The 27,626-nt window shown below is 38.7% G+C and overlaps 1 protein-coding gene across 3 annotated transcripts in view; it reads right to left on the reverse strand.

Annotated features, from left to right (window-relative positions):
- Positions 1-27,626, reverse strand: part of DAAM1 (dishevelled associated activator of morphogenesis 1) — a 180,839-nt gene that overhangs the window by 86,143 nt on the left and 67,070 nt on the right. For all 3 annotated transcript variants that reach the window (XM_003901874.3, XM_003901875.3, XM_009211623.3), the window contains exon 2: positions 22,238-22,457. In XM_003901874.3, the coding sequence (XP_003901923.1) occupies positions 22,238-22,420 (183 nt within the window). In that variant the 5' untranslated portion in view covers positions 22,421-22,457. The remainder of the gene's footprint in view (positions 1-22,237; positions 22,458-27,626) is intronic.

Below are 27,626 nucleotides of genomic sequence, written 5' to 3' on the forward strand. Positions count from 1 at the left end.
GGTTTTGATAAATCTTGTTGGTATTGATTTCCATTTTTATTCCGCTGTGGTCAAAGAGTGTGACTGGTATGATTTTGATTTTTCTGAATTTGCTGAGATTTGTTTTATAGCTGAACATGCCATTCAACTAAAGAGTATGTGCCATGTGAGATGAGCAGAATATATATTCTGTTGTTGCTGGGTGGAGTGTTCTGTAGATGTCTATTAGGTCCAATTGGCCAAGCACTGAGTTTAAGTCTAGAATATCTTAGTTTTCTGCCTCAATGATCTGTTTAACACTGTTGGTAGGGTGTTGAAGTCCCCTAGTATCACTGTTTGGTTCTCTAAATCTCTTTGTAGGTCTCTAAAATCCTGTTTTATGAATCTGGGTGCTCCAATATTAGGTATGTATATATTCAGGATAGTTAAGTCTTCTTGCTGGATTTGGCCCTTTATCACTATGTTAATGCCTTTCTTTGTCCTTTTTGATCATTGTTGGTTTAAAATCTGTTTTATCAGATACAAGAATAGCAACCCCTGTTCTTTTTTGTTTTCCACTTTCCTGACACTTCTTTTACTTTGAGCCTATCAGCACCATTACTTGTGAGATGGGTCTCTTGAAGGCAACAGACAGTGGGTCTTGCTTCTTTATCCAAAGTGCTACTCCATGCCTTTTGAGTGGGACATTTAGCCTGTCTACATTCAGAATCCATATTAATATGTGAGGATTTTATCCTTTCACTGTGTTGTTAGATGGTTGTTATGTAGACTTGATTGTATGTGCATATGTAGACTTCATGATCATGGCAGGTATTGTTCTTTTATTTCCATATTTAGCACTCCCTTTAGGAGATCTTGTAAGGCAGGTCTAATTGTAACGAGTTCCCTTAGCATTTGCCTGTCTGAAAAGGATTTTGTTTCTCCTTCACTTTATGAAGCTTAGTTTGGCAGGATATGAAATTTTTAGTTGGAATTTCTTTTCTTTAAGGATATTGAAAACAGTCCCTGAATCTCTTCTGGCTTATAAGGTTTCTGCTGAAAGGTCCACTGTTAGCCTGATAGGGTTCTCTTTGTAAGTGACCTTCCTCTTCTCTCTTGCTGCCTTTAAGATTTTTTCTTTTGCATTGACCTTGGAGAATCTGATGACTATGTGTCTTAGGGATGGTTACCTTGCATAGTTTCTCATAGGAGTTCTCTGAATTTCTTGAATTTGCATGTCAACCCCTCTAGTGAGTCTGGGGAAATTTTTGTTGCCTATATCCTCAAATATATTTTCCAAGTAGCTTGATCTCTCTTTCTTTCTGAAATGCCAATAAATATAGGCATTCACATAATCCCATATCTTTGAGGTTTCATTCTTTTTTTTACATTCTTTCATTCTTTTTTATTTTTGTCTGCCTGTGTTACTTCGAAGGAATGGTATTCAAGCTCTGAGATTCCTTCCTCAAATTGGTCTATTCTGTTGTTAATGCTTCCAATTGTATTTTGAAATTCCTGTAGTGATTTTTTCATTTCCAGAAGTTCAGTTTGGTTCTTTCTTAAAAATGGTTATTTCATCTTTCAACTCCAGGATCATTTGACTATATTCCTTGGATTGGGTTTCAACCTTCTCTTGTAACCAAATGAGCTTCCCTGCCATCAGATTCTGAAAGTCTACATTTTAGCCATTTCAATAAAATATGTAAATGAAACACAGTAAGATTTAGATCTCCAAGGAATATTTTAAAAGTGCCCCTCTGAATGGCTCTTGTATATACCTGCAGTTCTATAATACTCACGGACATGTAGGCTTAGGATACTGACTTCACATCTTATATTCCTACCTCTATTTAGTCATCAAGTCCTATTATTCCTTCCTTGAAAAACCTCATTTTTTCCCCCTTTGATTTTCCCTTTGTTTCATTCTCACTGAAACCACCAACACTTATGTCCTAATAACCTCTCCTTGGCTTCTGGCTACAGCCTCCCAGTGTTCCTCTTTGTCTTTCCAATCCTTCCTGCTGAACATGGCCAGATTTCTCCTAAAGAAGTGGTTTTCAAACATGAGCTAGCATCAGAATCACCAGGAAGGTTCCTTAAATCACTTATCATCCAGCACTTAGGATTGAACAGGGAGGAAAAGGTACAAGAAACTGCATTTTCAGTAAGTTTCCAGGTGTTGCTGCTGGTCCTAAGACCACATTTTAGAACCACAGCCTTAAAAATGGAGCACCTGTGCTGTTTTGAGCTCCCAGTTCAAAAAACTTTATTAGTTCCACATTGCCTACCAAATTAATTCTCCACTCCTCAGCCTGCCTTTGAAGTCTTCCATTTACAACCCCAACTGACTTTGCCAGGCTTGCTTCTAGTTATCACCTTACACAGTATCTTGTTAACACCCACACCTCCAGTGCCTAGCTATGGCCTAAAATATGCTAGTTCCCTTGGGAAGTTCATGATCTTTTTAAGCCTCTACATCCTCATCTCCAGGAGAGGTACATCATTTCTCTTGCAAGGCTGTTGTAAGGATTGGCAAAATCAACTAAGCATGCAGTAATGCCTGACACAGAGGTGGCAACTGTACTGTTGTTATTTCATCATTTAAACACAAATCAATTGCTACTTTCAAGGGCAAGGTAAACAGTTATGTCACTAAAACACACACAGACAGTATTACTCCCAAACCACAAAACTAGCTATTAAGAATTTAAACACAATGAACAACCAGAGAAGTAATGAGGGATTTTTACAGAAAATTCCATTATGAGGGAACATGTTAAAAATGTTAGAATTTTGGCATACAGCTATTATATATGTGAAGTAATTATTTTTCTTCCTTTTTAATTTCCTGTTATTCATACCTGCTCGTAACTATTGATGAATGGGAAAATAATGGTGACATAAATCACTTCTCAACAATCAGGTCAATTATTCAAACAGCTAATAGTAACTTGCTTAGTTTGGGGTAACGTTTGGTTTGTGTGAGAGAGAACTGTAGTATTAATCCTGCATCCTTTACTACACTACAGCACAGTTTTTGTTAACTGAGCAGAGGTGTGAAGAAACATGTGATTCCTAAAACCTAGAAATTCAAAGCAAAGGGTTTTTTTTTTTTTTTTTTTTTCAGACAGAGTCTCGCTCTGTCGCCCAGGCTGGAGTGCAGTGGCCGGATGTCGGCTCACTGCAAGCTCCGCCTCCCGGGTTTACGCCATTCTCCTGCCTCAGCTTCCCGAGTGGCTGGGACTACAGGCGCCTGCCACCTCGCCCGGCTAGTTTTTTTGTATTTTTTAGCAGAGACGGGGTTTCACCGTGTCAGCCGGGATGGTCTCAATCTCCTGACCTCATGATCTGCCCGTCTTGGCCTCTCAAAGCGAAGGGTTTTAATATAACTATGTTTTGCTGTTACAGGTAGATAACTTCTGCTTCTGCTGAGATGCAGAAATGACCAATTGTGAATTGAAAGAACACATACGAACTAGGAATTAGGGGCAGGTGATTTCATGCAAGAAGATAATTTTCATTGAGCAAAAAAAAAAAATTACTGTAGGGTCTCTGCATATAATTTTTGATTACGTAAGAAAATGGAAAGGAATAAATGGGTACTGCTGATAGTAATAGCTAACAATTATGGAGCACTTTCTATTTTCTAAATAGTAGTGTTTTATATTGATTAATATACTGTATCCTTATAACAATCCTATAAAGTAGGTCATATTATTATACGATTTTCTAGAAAACTGAGTCAGAGTGGATTAAGTAGCTTGCTCAAGGCAACAAAGCTGGTAAACAGTGGAGGAAGAACTCGAGTCTAGACTGTCTGGTTACATAGCCTGTGTTCTTAACCACCACACTGTTCATTCTGTCAACACAGGTAGGTAAAATCATGACACTGATACAAACATGAAAATGCATCCATCTACTGAGTGTCTCTTAGCAAAAAGAGTGGGGGTTTGTTGTCAGATATCCCTGAGTTCCACATCTGGCTTTATGGCTTATGTAACCTTGCACAAGTGACTCAGCCTCTGAACTTCAATTTCTTCATCTAAAGACAGAATAGTCATATATTCCTGATAGTCATCTATCAAAAAAAAATGTTGTTGAGTATCTATCTATTAAATTCCAGGCATTGTGATAGGTGCAGGGTTCAAGAAAGTATCATGGAGCTCAATCCTCATTCAGACAGAGGGGAAAGCAAATAGTCACACTAACTCAAGAATGATCAACACAATGAACAATCAGGGAAGCCATGAGGGTTTTTTACAGAAAATTCCATTATGAGGGAACATGTTACACACTAAGTTTAGTTCTGAGAACCCACTTGTTATGGGGAAAGGTGGGACAGTGAAGAGTTTCCCCAGGAAATGTGCAGAGCTTAGAGGTAAATAGGAAGTAAAGAGGTAGAAAGCACTGCAGACAATGAACAGCAGCCTTGAAAGCCACTGTGGACTTAATTTTATCCTAAGAGCAATCTGGATTGGTGGATTCTAAGTGAGGAGAGTGACACAGATTAAATTCGACAATAACTGGAAGAACCTAGGCACAATGACCAGGATGTAATAATAAGACCCCTACTCCTCCATTCCAAAAGTATCTCTGCTTTGACTCATTTTGATTTCATAATATGGCTGAATCAAGCATGCAACACTTTAAGAGACTGTCACAGCCTTATGAGATCAATCAACACTTACTCACTGTCCTACCCATTCCAGGACCAGGGCCAGACATTATAAAGAATACAAAGATGAATAACAGATCCCTGATTTCAAGGAATTCATAATCTAGTTAGGAAGACACGATGATAGAAAGCTTTACAGGTTCCCATTCTTTTCAAGATAAAGTCCAAATTCCTTAGCAGGTAAAGGCCCCTTCACGGCTTTTGCTGAACTTCCCACCTCCCCTCCTCCTCCTCCAACAGCAGCACCTTCTAGTGTATCTGAAAAGCAGGTTAATTGTTCACTGCATGTAAAGTCCAATTAACAAGAGTGAGGTCTCAAGAAGGCAAGTGAATTTACTCCGTAGCTAGCTTGGGGAAGGGGCACAAAGCATCCTGCCTTTAAATATGCCACTTCACCTTTGGAGCAGAAAGCGGACACCTTTATAAGGTAAGGGGGTAGTGAGCAAGGGCAAGGGGTCCCCCTGCTAGCCTGGTGTCTTATCTACTGAACAGTTGAGTTGGTGCCTTTCTGAGCAGAATTAAGTTGTAAAAGTGGCCAAGCCGGCATGCTTTTGATATGTCCTCCTGGTAGATGAAAGTCCCAAGGCAATCCCCAGAGGGTGAAAGATCTAAGGCTATTCCCTAGAGGTGAACATTCCATAGCGGGTGTGTTTTGGTTTGCAAGACAACTGTCAACTCTTGCAGAGAAATCTGTCTTGGGACAGAAAGTAAGAAGAACTCGTCCTGCAGGAAATGTCTGGTGAGGGGAAGGTGACAGGTTATATTTGCATTCTGAATGGCTAATAGGAAACAGGGAAGAGAGGGAAAGAGGAGAGGAGGAGAGAAAATTAAAAAAAAATAGTAACTCATTCCCTTTTTCTTAGAAAAACATGATAGCACTTAAAACTAATACCTCTGATCACAAGTTACCAACTTCTGAAAGTTTGCACATGCTGTTCCCCTTTTCCAAGGAGCCCTTCCCACCATGTCTAAGAGGCAATCCTATTCATCCAAGCTTTTACAGGGCATCAGCTATTCCCTCCAGGTAGCCTATCCTGCCTTTCTGGGGATGAGCAGCTCCTCTGTGCTTTGTGGCATTTATCATATTGCTATAGCTATGTTATTGGTATATCTGACTCTCATTGTGAACTCATTCCCAACAGACACGAACTCAATTTGTTCTATTCATCTTTGCATTAGTTGCCAGTACCTAAAGCAATCTGACATAGCAGAAATGGAAAAAAAAAAAAAAAAAAAAAAAAGGAAGGTGTGCAGAAAGTAGAGAAGATGGGGAAGCTGGGAGGGAGGAAGGGAAGGGATATTGTAAGATATAGTGATGATTACTTTATTGTTTAGAGATAGGGTCTCTCTCTGTCATCCAGGCTGGAGTGCAGTGGTGTGATCATAGTTCACTGTACCCGTGACCTCCTGTGCTCAAGCCATCCTCCAGCCTCAGCCTCCCAAAGTGCTGAGATTACAGGCATGGGCCACGGCACATGCCCAGTGCATTTTAAAGATTAAAGCCTATTATTTGAAGTAAAATGCACATACAATGAAATGTACAAATGTTAAGTATACAGTTTCTGAGTTTGGCAAAGGTATACATTGAAGAGGTTGTAACACTTAACACCTCAGAATCTAGTGGTACCATCTTATACTCATGTCAACAATACATGGCAGTTCCAGATACTCCACATCCTCATCAACATTTGGTGTTGTTTTTTTTAAATTTTAGCTCTTCTAGTTTCTGTTAAGTATGATCTCAATGTAGTTTTAGTTTACATTTTCCTAATAACAACTGGTGCTAAACATAACTTTTCACATGTTTACTGGCCATTCATACATGTTCTTTGTGAAATATCTGTTCGAATCTTTTGCCCATTTTTATTGAGTTGCCTGTCTTATTTTTACTGATTTAAAGGAAGTCTTTATATAACCTGGAAACATGTCCTTTGTTAGAGGAATATATTGAGAATATTTCTCCTAGCCTGTGGCTTGCCTTCTCATTTTGTTAATGATGTATTTTAATCACCACGTGTTTTTTTTTAATTTTAATGAAGTCTAATTTATCCATTTTTAAAATATAGTAAATGATTGTAAATCTTCTCTAAGAAATTCTACACCTTACAGGTTAAAAAAAAAATTGTATGTTTTTTTCTGGAAGCTGTACGGTTTTAGTTTTAGCTTCTATGTCTGAATCTCCAGTCCCTCTCACAGACCCTTCTTCTGGATAACACTCAGTATTTCTTTAGTTACAAAACAGCTGGATTGTTTTTGCCTTGTCTCTTCTAACTATGCATATTCATTTAGATAGGTTGCCAGGCAAGGAGGGCAATGAAAGCAAAGTTGATGGGAGAAGAAAAAAATAATGGATACAAAACAATTTGAAAATCATTCTTCAAATTACTTCAAGGTAACATTTCAGGAGATTTTACATTTTGATAATTAAATACTAAAGGAAGCATTCATGAAAAATAAAGCAATTAGTATCACTATATCTCAGTAGTACCTCTTTACATGAATTTCTTAGAAAAAGTAGATGTATAGAGGCAGAAAGCAGATGATTAGGGCTACAGCAACGGCAGGGATGACAGCAAATGGGCACAAGGGGAGATGGGGTGCTGGAAGTGTTCCAAACTATGGCGGTGATGGTTAACAACTATAAACATTTATTAAAACTCAAACTGTACAATTACAAGAGGTGAATTCTATAACATATAAATTATCCCTCAATAAAGCTGTCAAAAAAAAAAAAAAAAAAATCAAGCCTGCTTGTTGGAGCCCCAGGAAAACAAACAAAAAATTCTATGTAGACAAAGTAGAAAAAATACAGCCTTGTATAGATAGTAAGAAAAGAAAATTCTGTTTGAACATTAGATAAACCAAGGAGTTGGTTTAAAAGAGAAACTGATTTGGAAAGAAGCATATGAAGAAGGAGGAAAGAAAACTGTTACCCCTTTTAAAGTAAGTAGCTCAATCTGGGAAATGTTACAATTTCAGACACAGCATTCCTTTGAAATCAAAGATCACTTCCTTAAAATATCCTTATCCTTTCTTTGAAAGTTACATAAATTCTATTAGTGTGTATTCCATTTAGGCCAAGTGACAGGCAATGTTTCCCCCAAGGTCCCTTAGTAATTAAGTGATATGTTAATATTAACAAGAAGTCCTTAAGAACCTTTTCAGTTTTTTCTGTTTTCCCCCCTAATACTGGCACTACAGAAGAGTATAGTAGTGCTTTCTTATTCTCTAAATTCTGAATTCGCTTTCTGCCATTTCAGTTAGCTCCAGCCAACTGTGGTCCAAAAGTATAAATTAAGAATTCTAAAAAAAAAAAAAAAAAAAAAAAAAAATTCCAGAAATAAAAAATTCCTAAGTTTAAAATTGTGTGCCATTCTGGGTATTGTGATGAAATCTCACGTGGTCCTGCACAGGCCATGAATCACCTTTCATCCAGCATATTCAGGCTGTATACATTCCTTGCTCGTTAGTCATGAATATCTAACCACTAGCATCCTCATGGTTCGAAGATCCAGGTTCACCGCAGCAGATGATCCTCCTCCTGACATTTCATCTCAAGGTCAGTAGTAGGCTAACAACACTACCTCTCGATGCCTATGTCATTCACCTCACTTCATCTGATCACAGAGGCATTTTATCATTTCACATCATCACCAAAAGAAGGGTGAGTACAGTAAGATATTTTAAGAGAGGAGGAGACTACATTCACATTAACGTTTATTACAACCTATTGTTACAACTGTTCTATTTTATTATTAGTTATTGTTGTTAATCCCTTACTATGCCTAATTTATAAATTAAAGTTTAACATAGATATGTATGTATAGAAAAAAAACATAGTATATATAGAGTTCAGTACTATGGTTTCAGGCATCCACGGGGGAGGGGAGGGTTTTAGATGGACCATATCCCCTGCTGGTAAGGGAGGACTACTGTACCAGATCATCTGTGAGTTAACAGCCACGTTTTTCACTATGACTACAAACAGATATAACTACTGAAACCCCAGGAAGCACCTTCGTTGAGTATAGAATCTAGATCTTACTACACCTTAGACTTGGGTGGCCTAGCTCCTTTCATTGGTCACAGAATTTTTTTTTCATGTTATTCTCTATGGATAGAGTTTTAAAAGTCAAAGGAAAATGATTTAGCAAGTGTTTGTAAAAGGAGAAGCCTTTGCATCAAACATCATGCGTCTCCAGAGAAAGTTTCAGTTTCTCAAAAACTAAAACCAACAGATTAAAAGGTTTTTCTTCCTGGAGATGATATTAATTATGCTTTTATATATTTATATGTTTTACATATTTATAATATTTTGGAGAAAATTTTTTTTTTATTATTAAGAAGGACCTGAGGGAAGCCCAGATGTGGGAACTAAAGTTCTAGGTTTCATCTGTAACAAAGTGCATTATTAAGCCCCACTTCTAAGAGATTCTGTACAAAGAAACCTCACCAATTCCACACTGTAGAATAAGCAGGCAGTTCTATAGAGAAACCTACATAAATCAGAAAACAATTGGCATGGTACAAATCAATCGAAGGAAATGGATTGATTTGCCAGATAAAGCAAGGGAAGGAATTTTGAAATAATATACAATAAGGGTCTTGAATGAGTTGAAAGACTAACACTCTGGAACAAAAAGCTCTTTTCAGAGATTTTAGCTAAACTGAAATATGGGATCATTTAGAAAACCTCTAAAGCAATATCAAAGCATTTATTATTTGAAAATCTACCTAATCATTAGATTTCAATGAGATAACATACAAGTTTTTGGCTAATAAGAGAAGTCACCAAGAAATTCAGGATATCTATTTCTAATAAGTTAACTAACTCTTTACATACATACAAATATATATTTAGAGAAGGTCTGAGGACATTCAAATAATGCTTCAGGTGGGGAAATGGGCGGGAGGACTAAGAAAAACAAGAGAAAGAAGCTAAGACAGGCCCTTGAGGTTAGCCTACCAATCAACTCATTATTTGTATGTGGTTGTGTTTGGGGGTTTTGTTTTTTGTTTTTTCTTTTGTTTTGTTTTTTAATGGTCCTTGATAAGGTACCTGTCCATCTGACTCAATGTACAGAGTTCACAGAATTACCAACCATTTTCTTACTTAGGTAAGTCTAACTTGTACTTTTCAAATTAGATACCTCAGATATTTGTCCAGAATAAACAGGCCCAATTCACCTATCCCAATTCCACCCAGAAAGGGTTTCCCACAAGCCCAGCAGGCTGCAAGCCTCCCGTTCATTTCAAGGATACACTCAACATTAGCAGTGCCTTTTCTGAGTTTAACCCTCTCCTCCCACCCCACAACTCAACACTACCAGAAATAAGTTAAGCCCCTGGAGAGGCACCTGGGCAGACCTCAAGTCACATGATGTGGTGATAGTACATCATCAAGGGGAAGAAGCTGTGACCTAAAGACACATGACATGGTGATAAGTACAACATCAAGAGGAAGAAGCTAATGGCAGATTGAAGGGTGATGCTTTGGCAGCAAACAAACAGAAAACATTTTTATAAAATGCATGGAGAAAATGTACTATAAAGCTATGATAATTCATTAAATATATACACATCCAGCCCCATTACAGCAAATGACCATCTCATCTGGGAGTCATGAATTGCCAACGAAGCACTTAAAATTTAACCACAATGACCCTGAGAATAATATTTTAATATGATGGTGGTTAGAAATCTGAAAGCTAGATAAGATTTTTGTCAGTTTCTATAGAGGTGCATTCAGTGAATTATTACCTGCTCCTAACCAGTCAGGAAAAACAGAAATGGAAAACAAGAGCGAGCTTTAAGCCCTAAAAGGGATTGGTAAACACAGAGAACAAACCTTGGAGGTTTTCAGCCTGCAAAATTTCTGCCAATATTCTCAGTCATTATATGAAATACCACAATATGACTCACCACCACCTACACAGTAATATTCTCTGTGTCTGACAGACATGTTTTCATTCGATACATAAAAATAAGAAGTGAGAAACACCGCAAGCAAAGGCTGACTAATAGAAATAATTTCTAGTTTCTTACTACCAGTGGTTAAGCGTTTTACACTATTTCCTTTTTTCTCTTAATAGCAAGCAATGCAAACTATATTCAGTTGGCTAGACAAAGTCTGCAGCTAAACACATAGGCTTTTTGTTCAGCTTTTTTACTGTTCAACTAGAAACTCATTAGAGTAACTTTAAGTTTTAATAGTCTGCATCATCAGCAGTTTTCTGGTAATCTAAAATAAACTTGCTTCTAAACATGTTAGAATCATCTCTCAATATCCACCCAAATTTCCAGTATTTACACCTATAATCTAGTACAACTTCAGTTGACAAGTCTTACTAAATTTTTTAAAAACTTTTAAGTTCAGGGGTACATATGCAGGTTTGTTGTATAGGTAAACTTGTGTTACAGGAGTTTGCTGTGCAGATTATTTCATCACCCAGCTATTAAACCTAGTACCCATAGTTATTTTTTCTGATCCTCTCCCTCCTCCCACCCTCGACCCTCTGATGGGCCCCAGTGTCTGTTGTTCCTGAAAGAGAGAATTTCTAAGCAGTGTTTTCCTAATTGAATGGAAGTACTTCATCTCTGGGGATATAGCACCAGCTGTAAAGTGACAGACAAGAAAGGTACCCTAAGTCCCTGTGGGCAACCAGCCATGAAGCCAAGTTCCACACATGGCCACCTCCTTCGATAGCACCAACACTGCTCTTGCTGGCCCAGGGCCCTCCGACACCCTCAAGAGGCTTGTTTGGCTGCTAATCTGACACTTTAAAGCTTTAATTGAGTCAAAAGACAATCTAGCACAAGAAGTCTTCCCATATTGGAGCTATTTATTTTACCACGTAATATACAGTAGAGAGACTTTTAAAGAGAAAGAATGTTTCTTAAACATTATCATCCTTATCCTTTTAATCTGCTAACTTTCATGCCAGCCACTTTGGTGTCCCCATTGTAACTAACATTTTAATGAGGAGGAAGTGTAAAACAGGATGACAGCAGGTGGATAGGGTGCAGGCAGAGTATAATACCAGCCCAAACTTATCACCACTATGAGAATATTAAAATACAAACCCAACTGCTGCAGGATTTAGCAGTTATTAATTCATGCATGCATGCATACATTCACTCAAATACTTACTGTGCATCTCATGTGTTATGTTTCTGTAATTAGTTATGCGTCCATTCATTCAGGCCCAAAACATTCATTGAGCACCTACTCTGAACCAAGCACTGCCCTAGGCCCCCAGAATCCTGAGCGTGAGAAAGTCAGATATAACACCCGATCCATTCTGCTCTCTGAAGGTGCAAAGATGCATATATATAGTGGATTAATACAATGAGTTATTCATATGAGAAAAAAAACTATCTGTTGAAAAGATGGCAAAAGATTCTGACTTTTCCTTCTACATTCAAGAAATGCCCATTTTTCCTGAAAACAAGTCATATACATATTATATATATAACATAAACATATATATCAAATATATATATACATGTCACATATAAATTCTGAGTTTTCAGTTATTGGTTTAATTTAGTTCTTAAATATTGCACTGAATAATGAAATAAACAGCTAGCAGCTTTCAGATCTTGCCAACAAATTCATTTAAAACTGAACATAAGAAAAAATATTGCAACTTTTTTAGGAATCTGGTTTGCCAAGGAACAAAACTTCTAGTTCTTCACCCATAAGCCAGAAAATCATAACTAAAAGATATAGCTGGTCAATGAGCTCTTGTAACACGCACCAAGAACAGCTTGAAATTCCAGAAGAATTCTGGGAATTGAAGGTTGGGGTGGGGAGGATTCCAGACACAGCGAGTAAAAATATTCAAGGACAGTTCAGACCTGAAAAACACCATCCATGGTATTGAGCAATTACCTCCCAAAGGCCATGTCACATGTGTTTTCTGAGAGCAAACGATGGTGACTAGATAATTCCCAGAGCATCAAGATATATTCTTATGTACAGTTAATTGCACAAACTACCAGATCCTTTTAGCCATTACTGAAACACATTTTTAAAATTACGTTTAAAAGCTTACCTAAACCACACTACTTATGAAGATCAAATTATTCCTTCAGCCTTTTGACACTTATATTGGCTTATATGAGGACATACAGAGAATGGTAATGTCAGTATACTATATCAACTTTGTATAATTTGCACGTGGTAGTATAAGGACTAAGTTAAATAGTCAGATTTTAAATTGTAGCCAAAAGCTAAGTAGGTCCATACTATTCAGGGTCTCTTTGGGATTCATTTTAATGAAAATCATCAGGACCAAGAGGATCCATAGCCATTTTGTCAACAGCATTATTAATTCAGAGATGGTTTTATAGTACCGTATTTCTATTTAAATACCACGTTTTCATGTTTCTTTCCTCCATCTCTTCATGCCCACTCATTTCAGTCTCCTTGATCTAATATTAAGATAGAAGAAGCATACAGAAATAAATAATTGAAATGGTAACAAAATAATATGAAGTCAAAGTCCAAATTTAACAGCCTGTAGGAAAGGATATTTGGAATGATCTTGGTAAGATAAAATATAAATTTAGAATTAGAAGGAATAAAATGGTTTTATGGTTGTATCTTAAGCTTTACTGGATGTGTTTAATGAATCAGAAGATTAGAAGGAAACTTAAGAAATCATTTTGACCATCTTACTGTCTCTAAGCAGAGCGGACTTTAACCAGTACAAAGAAATGTATAATGCCACTGAGATGAGAGTCTACTGCCAACCCTACTGTTTTAGGAACAAAGCAACGTTCTATTCAGAAGTACAGCAGATATCAGCAAGCAAAACCACTTATGTCAACATCAGCCTATATCATAAACCATCAGTTGTTCTCAGGGCCAAAATAACTGATCAAGTCCTAGATATGAGATCATTTTCCACCACCTTTAAATTGGCTGTATCTTGGCAGCAGTTCACATTTACTCCATAGGAATTTTAGCACTGCACACATTTAAGCCCATATCTACATTCCAACTTTTGTTTGTGACATACAGCATATCTTCATACTATTCTGAGCATTTTCCTATGGCACCAAAGTCACCAAGAAATGCCCCACTGTCAAAGGAAGATCTCTCTCCCACCCTCCCTCTCTCTCCTACATATATACATACATATACACACACACACACATATATGTATGTATATATGTGTGTGTGTGCGTGTGTATACATATATATATATATTTTTGAGGCAGTCTTGCTCTGCTGCCCAGGCTGGAGTGCAGTGGCCCAATCTCAGATCACTGCAACCTCCAACTCCCAAGGTCCAAGCAATTCTCGTGCCTCAGCCTCCTGAGTAGCTGGGGTTACAAGCATGCGCCACTATGTCTGGCTAATTTTATTAATAGTAAAGATGGGGTTTCACCATGTTGGCCAGGCTGGTCTCGAACTCCTGGCCTCAAGTGATCTGCCTGCCTCAGTCTCCCAAAGTGCTGGGATTACAGGTGTGAGCCACTGTGCCCTGCCAGTCACTGCACCCCCCCCCAGTCACTGCACCTGGCCAATGTATTTTAATTCTCTGTCAACTGATTATTTCCTTTAGCTAAACAAAAATTTTCTCTTTTTAAGCTTTATAGGTTTGTCAAATAAAACCAACTTTTAATCTCATGGAAACAGAACAATTTTAATATCAATTCCCTCATTAGATTCTGAATTTTGGCTTCCAGATAACTGAATACTTTGACACTATTGTAGACATATATCTTTGAAGTCTTATATGGGTCTGATTTTCTCTGCGTAATTACAGAGCAATCCTTTACACTCTAATAAAGAAACAATAGATTAAAACTACGACTCTTTACAACCAGTTTTTTTTTTCTTCTATCAGTTTAAAATGGAATGTTCCTACCATGCAATTTTTTTCACCTTTCTTGGGGACTGGGAACTGAATAGCTCATGGTCTTCACATATAAGGCAAGTTTTAAAAATAAAAAGATAAAAAATGTTGAAATTTTCATTGATTTTGGTAACAACAGAAGTACTTTATTATTTAAGAGAGCTTAAAATAAGCCTCAGTCATAACAGAAATTATGCGACAGCCTGAGAAAAGGAGTAACAATTCACAAGGCTGGTAGAAGAACAAAATGTGTACCCTGGTATCCTTAGGACTAACTTGGGTTCCTGTAGCTCCTTTCATACCAAAGTGACTTCAGAATACACGAAAAATGAAAAGATTACTATGTAGGCTCTCAAGTGAATTCATTTGGCATAACTTACCTTGACTGTGAATTTATCTAAATCTGATAATATCATCTAAATTCTTTCATTTCTGCTATCTTCATTTCTCAAATTCTATGCTGATGACTAATCCTGAGAATGTCCTCAGTACTTAATAACATAGGCCTACAGTAATTATATTTATGATTATATTTTGATGGAACACATCTTATCATCATCCTACAGTATCCACCATCACTACCTTCTCATTGGGATTTTAGTTTTCCTTTTAAATTTCCTTGGTAGTATAAACGGTGGTTTTGTGACCAGTGATGAATTTCACAACAAGTTTAAAATATTTTAAATTTCCTGGAAGGCACAGCACTCTATTATCCTCAAACATCAGACCCACTGGCCTAATAAATGGAAGTCTAAGAATTGGATTTGAAAGAAGGCAGATTAACCAGAAAGTAGTACAAAATGGAATTGGAAACATTTCAGGCTTAGAAAAACTTGGGTTCATACTGCATATTATTTCCAACTAGCCATAAATTTACAGTGATGTAGTGTATTAGAAATGAAAGCTCTCCTCTAAAACTATGAAATGGATTCCAAATATGTGTGTTGTAAGAGGTGAGACTGACTACAATACACTTCAAGAATAATAACCAGATTTGTTTTAAACCTGGATTTCTTACCTAAAATCTCACACAGGAAAAGCAGTTGGACATTTTTGCATGTTTCACTCATTAAAAAAGCTGAGGGTCATAGAAACAAACTGTGAGAAAGACATCCCAATTCCAATACCACTGTTGCTATGAAATATTCTGTAGGAAACCCTTATTCTTGGGGTATGCAGAAGTCTATCGCAGGGGGACTCCTGGTAATTCTCTTTGTCCTTTTCTACTTCAAAATTAAAGTAGCCAAAGGAGGTGCGTGTTGTAACAAAGAGGCACCTCACGTCAACTATTGAGCTCAAAGGAAAACATATTCAGAATTGCTATGGTTTGGATGTTTGTTCCCCTCCAAATCTCATATTGAAATCTGATCCCCAATGTTGGAAGTGGGGCCTAATGGGAAGTGTTTGGGTCATGGGAGAGGATCCCTCATGAATAGATTAATTTCCTCCCTCAGGGTTACTGAGTTCTAGCTCCATTAGTTCCCTGGAGAGCTGGTTGTTAAAAGGAGCCTAGCACCTGCCACCCCACCCCCATTGCTTCTCTGGCCACCTGATATCTGCACATGCAGGTTCTTCTTCGCCTCCACCATGAGTGGAAACAGGCTGAGGCCCTCACCAGATGCAGATGCTCAATCTTGAGCCTTCCAACCATGAGAACCATGAATCATAATTTTTTTCCTTTATAAATTACCCAGCCTCAGGTATTCTCTTTATAGCAACATAAAATGGATTAAAATAAGAATCTACCCAGGGATACATGACACCTATCATTAAACTTACCAACACCTCACAAATACCGAACAGAACCATGGTTATTTTTGTAAATTTAACCAGACAGCAAAATATTTTGATGTACCTCATTATATTTGGTTCACTGAAAAAATCTGTAAGCAAACAGAGGCACTTTTCTCTGGTTCAAGGAAGAATTTGATATATATGTTTAAGTCAACAATATAATCATCCCCAACACACCTTTCCCAGGCTTGTCTCTCAGAATCTCCAAACCCTGTAGCTTCCTGTTTTTTATGTGTCATCTAAACTGAACTTCTTTCAGTTACCTGAGCCTTCCATGCCTTCTCTCACTCTATAGCACTTACACATGCTGTTCTCACTGTCTGTAACACTCTTTTCTTTCCTCTGTGCCTGAACGATTCCTTCTTGTTTTTCACACCTCACATTAAGTCACTTTCCCCAGGAAGCCTTCCAAGACCCTTCACACTGGGTTAGGTAATCATGGGGGTAGGTGTGAGTGAACAGCACCCTCCTTCCCCAGCAAGGGAATAAAGCTTCCTCCCAGACAAAATGTACTGCTTGAGCAGCACTCCCATAGCACTTGATCACTTTGAAAAGATTGCACATTTAGTTGCCTTTCTCTTCTGCTAGACCTTCAGCTCTACAACATCAAGGATAGGACCATGTGTCTTTTGCTCACCAGTTACCTCAGGATCGGCAGAGACAGTCTCTTAACATGCACACATCAAAATAAACCATCAGTCGACTAATGACTCATTCTTCTGTTCACTCCAAGGTAAATCGTCTATTGCTAATATTGAGATGAAAAAAGTTACTTGAATAAGGATGATTTATAGAGTTGTCACGCTTACGACTCTTCGGATAGGTTGCTTGAGATAATTTAAGACCTTTAAAAATCTGTAGAAAAGAATATCACTGAATCTTATTTTAATAGGTGAGTGTTAAACCTCATATTGGTTATATTTCTTTATTTTGACTGAGGCAGAGAAAAAAGAGGAGGACTGGGAGAGGGGAGGAAGTAGAGGTGAGAGGGAGAGGAAAAAGTAAAAAAAGAATTGATTCTCAAAAGGTATAAAATGTATGGTTAGCAGAGATTAAACAGACTCTTAGTTTTATTTGTAAATATCCCAAATAACTTAAAAACTGTTAGCAGGAAGACTTTAATTCTATTTGACAACTCACACATACACAATTCCCGAGTTATTTTGTCCTCAGTTCTTTAGGAGCTACAGAACAGCTTTAAAAGCAGTTGGCTTATCAGTTGGTAGGGGGTGAATAAGAACAAGTGTTGGCAAAGATCTGGAGAAACTGGAACCCGCATACATTGCTGGTGGAGATGTAAAATGGTGCAGTCCCTTTGAAACAGTCTGAAAGTTTCTCAGAAGTTCAACACAGTGTTACCATATGACCCAGTTAATCCCGCTCCTACATATATACTCACAAGAATTAAAACATGTATCTATGCAAAAACTTACATATGGATATTTATAGTAGCTTTATTCACAAGGGCCAAAAATTGGCAACAGCCCAAATGTCCATCAATGATGAATGGATATAAAAAACGTGGTAGGGGCCAGGTGCGGTGGCTTACACTAGTCATCCCAGCACTTTGGGAGGCTGAGGCAGGCGGATCACGAGGTCAGGAGTTCGAGACCAGCCTGACCAACATGATGAAACCCCATCTCCTAAAAAAAATGCAAAAATAGCTGGGCGCAGTGGTGCATGCTTGTAATCCCGGTTACTCGGGAGGCTGATGCAAAAGAATTGCTTGAACCCAGGAAGTGGAGGTTGCAGTGAGCTGAGATTGTACCACTGCACTCCAGCCTGGGTAACAGAATGAGACTCTGTCTCAAAAAAAAAAAAAAGTGGTATATCCACATAATGGAATGTTATTAGACAAGAAAAAGGAATGAGGTACTGGTACATGCTGTAAGGTGAATCTTGAAAACACTACGTGAAGTCAAAGAAGCAAGTCACAGAGGACCACATATTGTATAATTCCATTTATATGAGCTATCCAGAGTGGGCAAATTCTCAGAGACACAAAGAAGATTAATGTTTGTTAGGGGATGTTGGGATTAGGCATGAATGAGGAGTGATGGTTTATGGATTTCAAGGTTACATGCTAGGGTGATTGCTAAAAGTGATTTTGGCAATGGTTGCACAATTCTATTAATATGCTAAAAGCCACTGAATTGCACACTTTACATAAGTGAATTATTTCTCAATAAACCTGTTTTGTTTTGTTTTTTTAAGTTAAGCAGGATGAGACTAGGAAGACAATGCTAAGTCCTGAGGTAGGACTAATTCTGATTCCCCTGGCTACTGCAGGGAGCCTACTACAGAACAAGGTGCTCCACGCTGCCCACCTTCTTCAAAGATTCATACAGCTGACCTCCTATTGAGGCTTGCTTTATTAATGAGGTGATACGGTTTCAGTAAGCAATTCTGAAAGAACTCTACTTGGTATCACTTTTAAAAACATCAAATGAGTGACTCATCAGATGAGGCAAAGGAAACTAGCTTACAACAACCAACTCTGACGACATGCTTTCTAACAGATAGGTTAGACCCACATTGGCCTGCTCACACCAGGGCAGATTTACTTTCAAGAAAAGGAAAAGCTGAAATATTTGCTTAGAGTGTTGTGTCTAGAAGACACTAGAATTATCTCTCATCCCTCTTGCAGTATTAGTCTGTGGGGTGTAAAGCATCTATTAGGTGCCAGACTTTTTAAAGGTTATCTTCTTTCACCTCTACACCAACCCTATCAGCAAGATGGTATTATCTCCATTTTATGGGTAAGTAAACAATTAAAATTCAAACAGAAATCATCTTAAAAGAAGATTTCCTAGGCTACACAGTGGGCATTTGGGGAAAGTGTTTGACTCCAGAGTCCGGGCACTGTCCACTACCACATGTGGCCTCCCTCTGCTGTACCAGACCAGAGGCAGAACTGCTTCAGCTACTACTCAAGAGAACCTGGGGCAGAGGCTTGCCGCAGCTTTGAGCCTACCTCTCCTGGCCAGGCCACCCCTGACAATTGGATAGATTTGTAGTCTTAGTCCCTGAAGTCAAGAGTAGATACAAATTCATCCTTCACTCACCAGGACAGAAACAAACCTCAAGATAATTTGTTTTCCAATGGTTTCAGCTTAAAGTTCTGGTTTGGCATTGGCTTTCTCACAACTAGCAGCTGTAGGCAATTTTCACACAGAATAGAGACATCAATAAGGCAGAGAATGGAATTTTCTCCCTTACGAACACAGAACAATGAGCTGTCTTCAAGATGTACATGAAGCTGCCACCACATGGGCTCCTCGCTCTCATTTTGGGAGACTGACAGAATATGACTGAAAGGACTGTAGACCTGGAATGCTTTGAGGATGCCAGCTCTGCCTACCAGCTCCACTACCACTGAGGGCAGTCGTTAGCTATCAGCAACACCTACGTCCTTTGGTTGACTTTTTTTTTTTTCCTTTTTTTAATCCAAACACCAACTTGAACCAGAGACTTTCAGTTTTAAAACATTTTAAGTGGGAAATAAAACCCTGCCTGTCAATGCATCATTATTGCCCTTCTTGATTGCTATCTTGGTAGATGATTCACTGCCCTCCCTAGAAGAGGACTATGTGTCATCTGCCTGCCCCATGACCTCAGGCTTGGCCACATGACTTGTGGTGCCAGTCTCTACAGAAGAATGATGCCTCCTCACATGCAAACTCAGATGTGGCCATGTGATCTGCACTGGCCAGTGAAATGTGGGCACAAGTGACATCTGTTATTTCCAAGCATATGCTCAGAGCCTATGAGTGGTTTGCCAGGTTTGCCTTTCCTCCTCTACCCTGACTGGGTATTGGACAGAAAACAGGAAGGAGCAAAACTACAGCAGACCCACAGTGGACACACAGCACAGCAAGCAATAAGCCTCTGCTGTTGTAACCACTGGGGTTTTGCTATCACAGCATAACCTAGTTTAAGATGACTGAGACAGTCATTAACATGAATCCCCCCAACTTTTCTTCTCACCTTCAATTCCTGCTGACAGCTCACTTCCTCCAGAAAGTCTTCCCTAACCACCTTCCTCACCTCCTTGACTTACACCGCACAACACATATTACACACCTAGGTAATTTGTGATTATGCTTTTGGTGCCATCATATCTTCTTTGTAATGGATCTCCTTTTACTACTGTCAGATCTTTGGGGGGCAGGTTCTGGCTTTCTATTTCAAACTTCCTTGTTAACACCTGCAACAGAATTATTCATGCAGTGGAGATTCAGAGGAGGGAGAGATTCCTTAAACATGGAAAATATTCAAGATCATAAAGTGCAAGTACACTGGTAGGAGTCATCTTTTCTTTTTCCCGACCAACTCTGGTTGGCAATAGGCCCATCGCTCCACGCAGACCAGAAATCAAACATCAGCTTCATAACCAATCTCATATTGGTTTATCTTTCTGCTTTATAAGTGAATTCTGGTCTGTAAGAGTTGGAGTGACATGGTCAGTTCAGATATTACCCAAGGAGAACACTAAAGCAGCCTACAGTATGTTCTTGACCAAAGAATCATGCAAAATGAATAGTATTCTCTAGTGTCTGTTGAACAATATAAATGGTCCATTTAGAACTAACTCCATTACAAATGAGATCACGTCCTTTACAGGAACATGGATGGAACTGGAAGCCATTATCCTTAGCAAACTAATGCATGAATAGAAAACCAAACACCACATGTTCTCACTAATAAGTGGGAGCTGAATGGTGAGAACACATGGACACATGGGGGGAAACAACACACACTGGGGCATGTGGCAGGGGGCAAGGGGATGGTGGAGTGGGGAGAATATCAGGAAGAACAGCTAATGGATAGTGGGCTTAATACCTAGGTGATAGGATGGATGATCTGTGCAGCAAACCACCATGGCACATGTTCACCTGTGTAACAAACCTGCACATCCTGCACATGTACCCCAGAACTTAAAATGAAAGTTGAAGAAAAGAAAGAAAGAAGAACTAACTCCATTACAAAATGCCAGTGGTGATCAAGGCAGGATACAGTATTCATGTAACATTTATTAAGCAAGTTTAAAGGCCAGGCACTGGGCCACTCCCAGTGTGTACTGTTCTCACTGAAACATTATATCAAACCTAGAAGATGATGTTTTCTTCCTTCAGAAAACAGGATCAGAAAAATAACATGATTTTTTACAATTATGAAAATAAAGTCAGAGCAGTGATTTGAACCGAAGTCTTCCTAATTCCTATGCTAGCTCCCTTTAAACTATGCCATAATATCTTCTGAAATACAGAATAGAAACACCAACTGATGCTTGAAAAGCTAAGCTGGAGAATGTACATACATCTCTTGATGAATGGGTCCTGCACTAGATACATCCTTCATTTCAGTACACTTGATTCTAAAATATGATAGTATCTATAAAAAGATTCCCACAACAGTTATTATTCTAATCCTATCACTAGGCTAAATAATGATGCTGTACTTAAGTAATAATGTCTTTCACCAAAGGATCAACAACAGGATGGGAAGTATGACTAATTTTTTAAAAAATACATTAAAACTGTATATTCGGTGTGGGGGTAGGGGAGCATTAGGGAATCCCGATAGGTGTGAAGTAAATGAAGGATATGCATACATGTATAGACTAAGGATTGGGATGGAGACAAATTAAGAAGGGCAACTTAAGATGCAGTACTGCCACATATTTGAAGAACTGAAGGTCTAAATCCCTCCACCCACTTAAAGCGCCAGCAAAGCACTTGGATGTGGTAATACTACCCTCTTCTAACTCTTCCTTCTCCACAGGTTTAGTGGTGACGTGAGGGTGCAGACATAAAGGTGAATGCGGGCCATTTCACTGAAAAGGAAAAGTCCATGTCAAACCAAACCAACTCATTCACATCCTCTCCTCTTCTCCTTCCCTGGCTCCCCACCAATGCCAGGATAGAAAACTAGGACTCACCACCAGTTCACTGAACATGACATCCAGCTCCTCCACAGGGGGCATGGGCAATGCTGGCTCCATGGTCTGAAGCGCAAAGTTGCTATCGTTTCGCAGCCGATACGTGATTTCTGGGTGATCATTATTTCGGAAACAGCAAAAGATGAATGAAATACCTCGTCCACCTCTCTTTCTTGGGGCCATGGTTGAATTCTGTTCTATTTCTTGATGTGACTAAACTCTGCAAAAAGAGGATATGACTTGGTTAAGAGTACAGGAACAGACAAAATGGTTTTTAAAAGCCCAGACCAACTCAAGAAAGAGCTCCGTGTGCTGGCGACATTGTGTGCACCCTGCAGGGCATAGAAGGAACACCACCGAGTGGGTTTAGAGTCCACTTGGGCAGAGAACACACACCCTTCTATTCATTTGTTGACTGTTTCCTGCAATAACTGCTGAGCAAATAGGACAACTCCAGCCACTCTCCCGACAACATACACTCTAATTACACTGAGCTACTGTCTGATCTTTGTACATCACATTCCCTTTCCTGCCGACCTAATTTGTTCTTATTACTCTTCTTGAAAGAATGACCTTCTCTTCCTTGCCCCCTAGGAGATTTCTTTCTTATCTTTTAAAGTCTGATTCCAGACTGACTTAAAAGTCTCTTCCCTAAATAGAATTAATAACATATATGCTATGACATATATATCCATTCTAGCATGATCACATTCTAAGCTCTTTATGAGTGTGTCTTCCTGTTAGACTGTGGTAACTGAAGTCAGGGGAAGAGGCTGTGCATCAAGTATTTTGTGGGTCTAGTGCTCTGCACAATGCCAGGAAAAGAGAAGGCACTCCATAAATGTTCATTGTATTAACTAATTAAAATTTACAATAAAGCCAGGACTTGAGCTAGAAGGGCCAGAGATTTTCAAACTGAAAAGACAAAATGAATTCACCAGTAAGGAAAGGAAATGGTTAAATTACACACACACACACACACACACACACACACACACACACACACACACACACACTCATCTAATAGAATATTATACACTAATTTAAAAGAATCAAGGCATTTGTGTATATAGATATGGGAAAATGTTGAAAATGCTATAGGAGTACATGATTTAAAGAAGGTATGTATTTATAAATATATGAAAGAAAATATTAATAGCAGTAATCCTCAAAATAAAAACAGAGGGTTGGAGAACTACTTATTTTCACTTTTACCCTTTTGAATCCAAATTTTCACCACAAAAATATGTTTTTAATGATGATAGACGGTATGTTTCAAGTTACAACTGTATATATTGCCTTGGAAAGATTTCCAGTTGATACTGTCTATTGAAAAAAACCAAGTCAAAGAAGAACAATAGGCATAGCATGATGCCATTGTGTCTTTTTAAAAACGTCATACAAAAAGCCATACATATACATTTATTTCCACCAAATGGTCCAAAAGGATAGACAACAAATCCCTAATTCCTCTCTTCTGAGAGTGGACTAAGATTAGAAAAAGGCAAGAAAAAGAATGTTCTTTTCATGCTTTTTCAAGAATAGTGGGCACATTTAGATGTATAACTGTTATAAGTCTTCAATGTTTAAAAAGAGATGAGGTTAAAAGAAAAAAAAAAGGTAGGATGAGCATTGGTCCTTCAAGAGATGGAAGGGCAGGGGAGGAGAAACGTATCTTGGTCAGGGAAGGTGATAGAACAAGGCTGTGAATGCATTATTTATACACTTAAATATAGAAGTATACACATAGAAGAAAGACTAGGGTCAAGTTTGTCAACATTTAACAAATCTGGACAGTGAGAAAACCGATGCCTTCTTTGAACTTTTTTTGTTCTTAAGTTTTAAAAGTAAACTCCAACCCATTGACTTACGGCATCTTCCAAATCAGATAATCCAACTCCAAAATGTGTAGCCAATTTCTTGATTTTGTAATTAATACTACTATGTAAATAAGTAAAAGCACTCATAAACAACTATAATTTCCAGAGACTTCTACAGTGTAGTCCTTAGCTGACTTGAAGTGAAAGTGGTCTCTACCGTTAGGAACTGGGAGGTTCTGTGATGCAGAGGGAGGGAAAGGACAAAAGCAGTGTGTCTATCACAGAGTCCACAATGATGCTCTAAGTGGCTCTTAAACAAAGACTAAGTCAAACATCCAATGTCTTGTTCTGTTGAAGCATATGTCTTCTGGCCTAGGGTGTACTTGTGCAAGGTCACACTGAGACATATGTCATAATTGGGATTCCTTTGGCAAATGTGCATTAATACCTACTATGTACCAGGAATGACAGTAGTCGCCTAAGCATATGGAAAGGAACAGGTCACTCACTAGAAGCTCATAATCTAGTGAGAGACAGTAGTTCACCAGATAGTTATAATAAAGGTAATATGCCAGTAAGTGCCATGTAAACTGAGCAGGAATTACCTAAGAATCTGGATGGATGAGTGGAGTTTTGACAGAATATGGAAAACAGGGTCTTTAGGCAGAGGGAAGAGTACGAGCAAAGGCATGAGGTAGGAAGGAGCATGAAGGATACAGGGAATGAGTGGTATGGTACAGACTGTGCTTTATATACCACCATCTTCTCAGAGCAGAGCTCTGGGTCTCATCTCCCTGCTGAAAATCTGCCAATGGCTCCCCAATACCATTCTAAATTGGCTTTCAGTGGATTTCAGCTCAACTTTTGTCTTTCCTAATTCCTCAAAAATATCCTACACGTTACTCAACAGGCATTTTTGATGCCCCGTAAACATCTTGCACTCCTCTCACCTTCCACCCAAGTAGACCACTCATTCCTTCTCGCTCTTGCCTTTGTCTAGCAACATCCTCCCACCCTGAAAGTACCAATCCTGAGAGTACACCCACTGCTGCTGATAGCTGAAATTCAGTTCTGCATTTCCGAAGGGCAATTTATCAAAGTCTTAAAGTGGTCACACATTTTGACCTAGTATTTCTACTTCTGAAAATGTATGCTTAGGAAATATTCAGAGACATTATCAAAAATGTTTTCACAGCAGTTTCCAAAGCATTATCTATAAGAGCAAATAAGGGCACAGAATAAGTGCTTGTAATGAAGAACCATACAGAAAAGGTAAATAAATTATGGTACAACTAGATAACAGACTACCAAGCAGCCCTTTGTAAAAGAATATTTAATGACGTGCAAACACGTAAAGAATAAACAATACAGTGTCCCATTTTTGTGAGAAAAAATTTACATATATGAGCAGGCAAAAAGGACAAAATAAATAAAATGCAAGCAGCAGTTAGTTCTGTGACAAATGTAGAGATTACCTTGTTTGTTTTAACAAACAAAAAGATTCTTCTGCACTTCCTAAGTTGGCATATTGAAGACGTACTACTTTCACAATAAATAAAGTGAGATTTTAAAAAGCCATTGATATGATTATCTGCTTAGAGGCGGAAATGAGTATGAGTATGCAAAAATGTTCCTATCAAAAATATCCAAGTTAGGTTAATCTACATACCAGCTTTCAAACTATCTGTGGTAAAGAACTAGTTGTTTTCATCCAATCTGTTATAAACTGAAAGATCTCAGCAATGTCAAATTGCTATAAAAGTTTACATGCTTAATCTCAATTCTTTTTTTTTTTTTTTGAGACAGAGTCTCGCTCTGTTGCCCAGAATGGAGTACAGTGGCGTGATCTCGGCTCACTGCAACCTCTGTCTCCCGGGGTTCATGCCATTCTCCTGCCTCGGCCTCCCTAGTGGTTGGGACTACAGGCGCCCGCCGCCACGTCCAGCTAATTTTTTGTATTTTTAGTAGAGATGGGGTTTCACCATGTTAGCCAGGATGGTCTCGATCTCCCGACCTCGTGATCCACCGGCCTTGGCTTCCCAAAGTGCTAGGATTACAGGCATGAGCCACTGTGCCCAACCTAATCTCAATTCTTGTACCCAACACAGGTAGGCAGCAGCAGTGCTGATGTACATTAGGACATGGGAGTCATGACCTATCTCATTAAAATATAACTGTTAATATTTGTCTCTGGTATGTGTCCTCAGAGCAGGGACCACATCCCACTCGGAAGCCAGGCTAGTGTCACATATCTTATCCTCGGTAAACTAAAGAGAGATCATTCTGGGACTACCAACAAGGTCTGTATGACTGTGGGAGATGGGGAAGTGTTGCCCAGGAAGACAGGGCAGGAAGGCAATGTTCAGGCTATTAGGAAATGAGGGCAAGAAAATAAAGTAGGCTAAAATAGGCAAGGGCCAGCTCATGGAGGGTCCTAGGGCCCACATTCAGACTTCAAAGCTCATTTCCAGCCATCTCTTTCAGGCAGTCTTGCTAATCTGCCTAACTAGATATGGTCTGGGCTCTCTTAGCATTTTGTGACCTCCATCATGTATAGCCAACAGTTACTGTAAATAGAGGTCTGGGTCTTTATTTCCTCACTGAAGAATCAACTTGTGAGGAAAAGTGACATGGCACATGTCATTTAGTGTTTTGCACATAGGGGTACAATCAAAGTATTTACAGAATAAACAAACATAGCAACAGTTTTCCTTTTACATGTTACAAGTTTCACTTAAACCCAAGTTATATTACATTCTGGCTGTACTGAGGAGGGGTGAGAAGTAGGGGGTAATGTTAAGATCTAAAAATCAGTCCAAAGCATTTTCAAGTCTTAAAAAGAAAATCCCAACAGTTTTATAAACAAAAGAATATGAAGTTCTTGGCTAGTTTCTAAGATGGGTAGTAAGACACAGGGTCTACTACATTTAAGAACCTAATTGAAATCCTTTCAATAAGCACCAAAATATTGCCTTTGATGGTAATTTGTATATGGAAGCCTCCGTGAAACCCAAAGGCCAAGTTTTTATGCTGACTCCTCCACGGATCCCCAAATACAAGGTCCTTTCCTAAACCCATCCCTAAACTCTAGATGATGGCATGTGTTGGAGATTTTCAACAGGCATCCATTTTTTCCCCATATATGGAGCTCCACTATTCCAAGCCTAGTCTCTTAGATATAGACCAAAACAGGAAACAAAAGGAATCATTCCACTGGACCCCTCAGAAGCACCTGCCCACCTTAACTGCCCTAGCACTTCACTGATGAGTGATTCCAACAACTGCCCTGTATATATGATTTAATACTCATATTTGCACCCATCACTTCATTTCATCATCCCCCATTTCACAGGTGAGACTTAAGATGGAAGGAGGCAGGCCATCAGGAAGACAGAAGTTTGAGGGGTCACACACTAGAGAGAGGTCTCTGCACTGGCCCTTAACAACTTGATTTTCCAGCCCCCATCTCCCAATACCCTGAATGCTGCCCATGCCCTTACACACTTGATTTACTGGTAGAGATGTTTATGCAGAGAAGCCCATACATCATAAAAGTAACAACAGCTTCC

This window comes from Papio anubis, chromosome 7 (assembly GCF_008728515.1).
Source record: "Papio anubis isolate 15944 chromosome 7, Panubis1.0, whole genome shotgun sequence".
Classification (NCBI taxonomy): domain Eukaryota; kingdom Metazoa; phylum Chordata; class Mammalia; order Primates; family Cercopithecidae; genus Papio; species Papio anubis.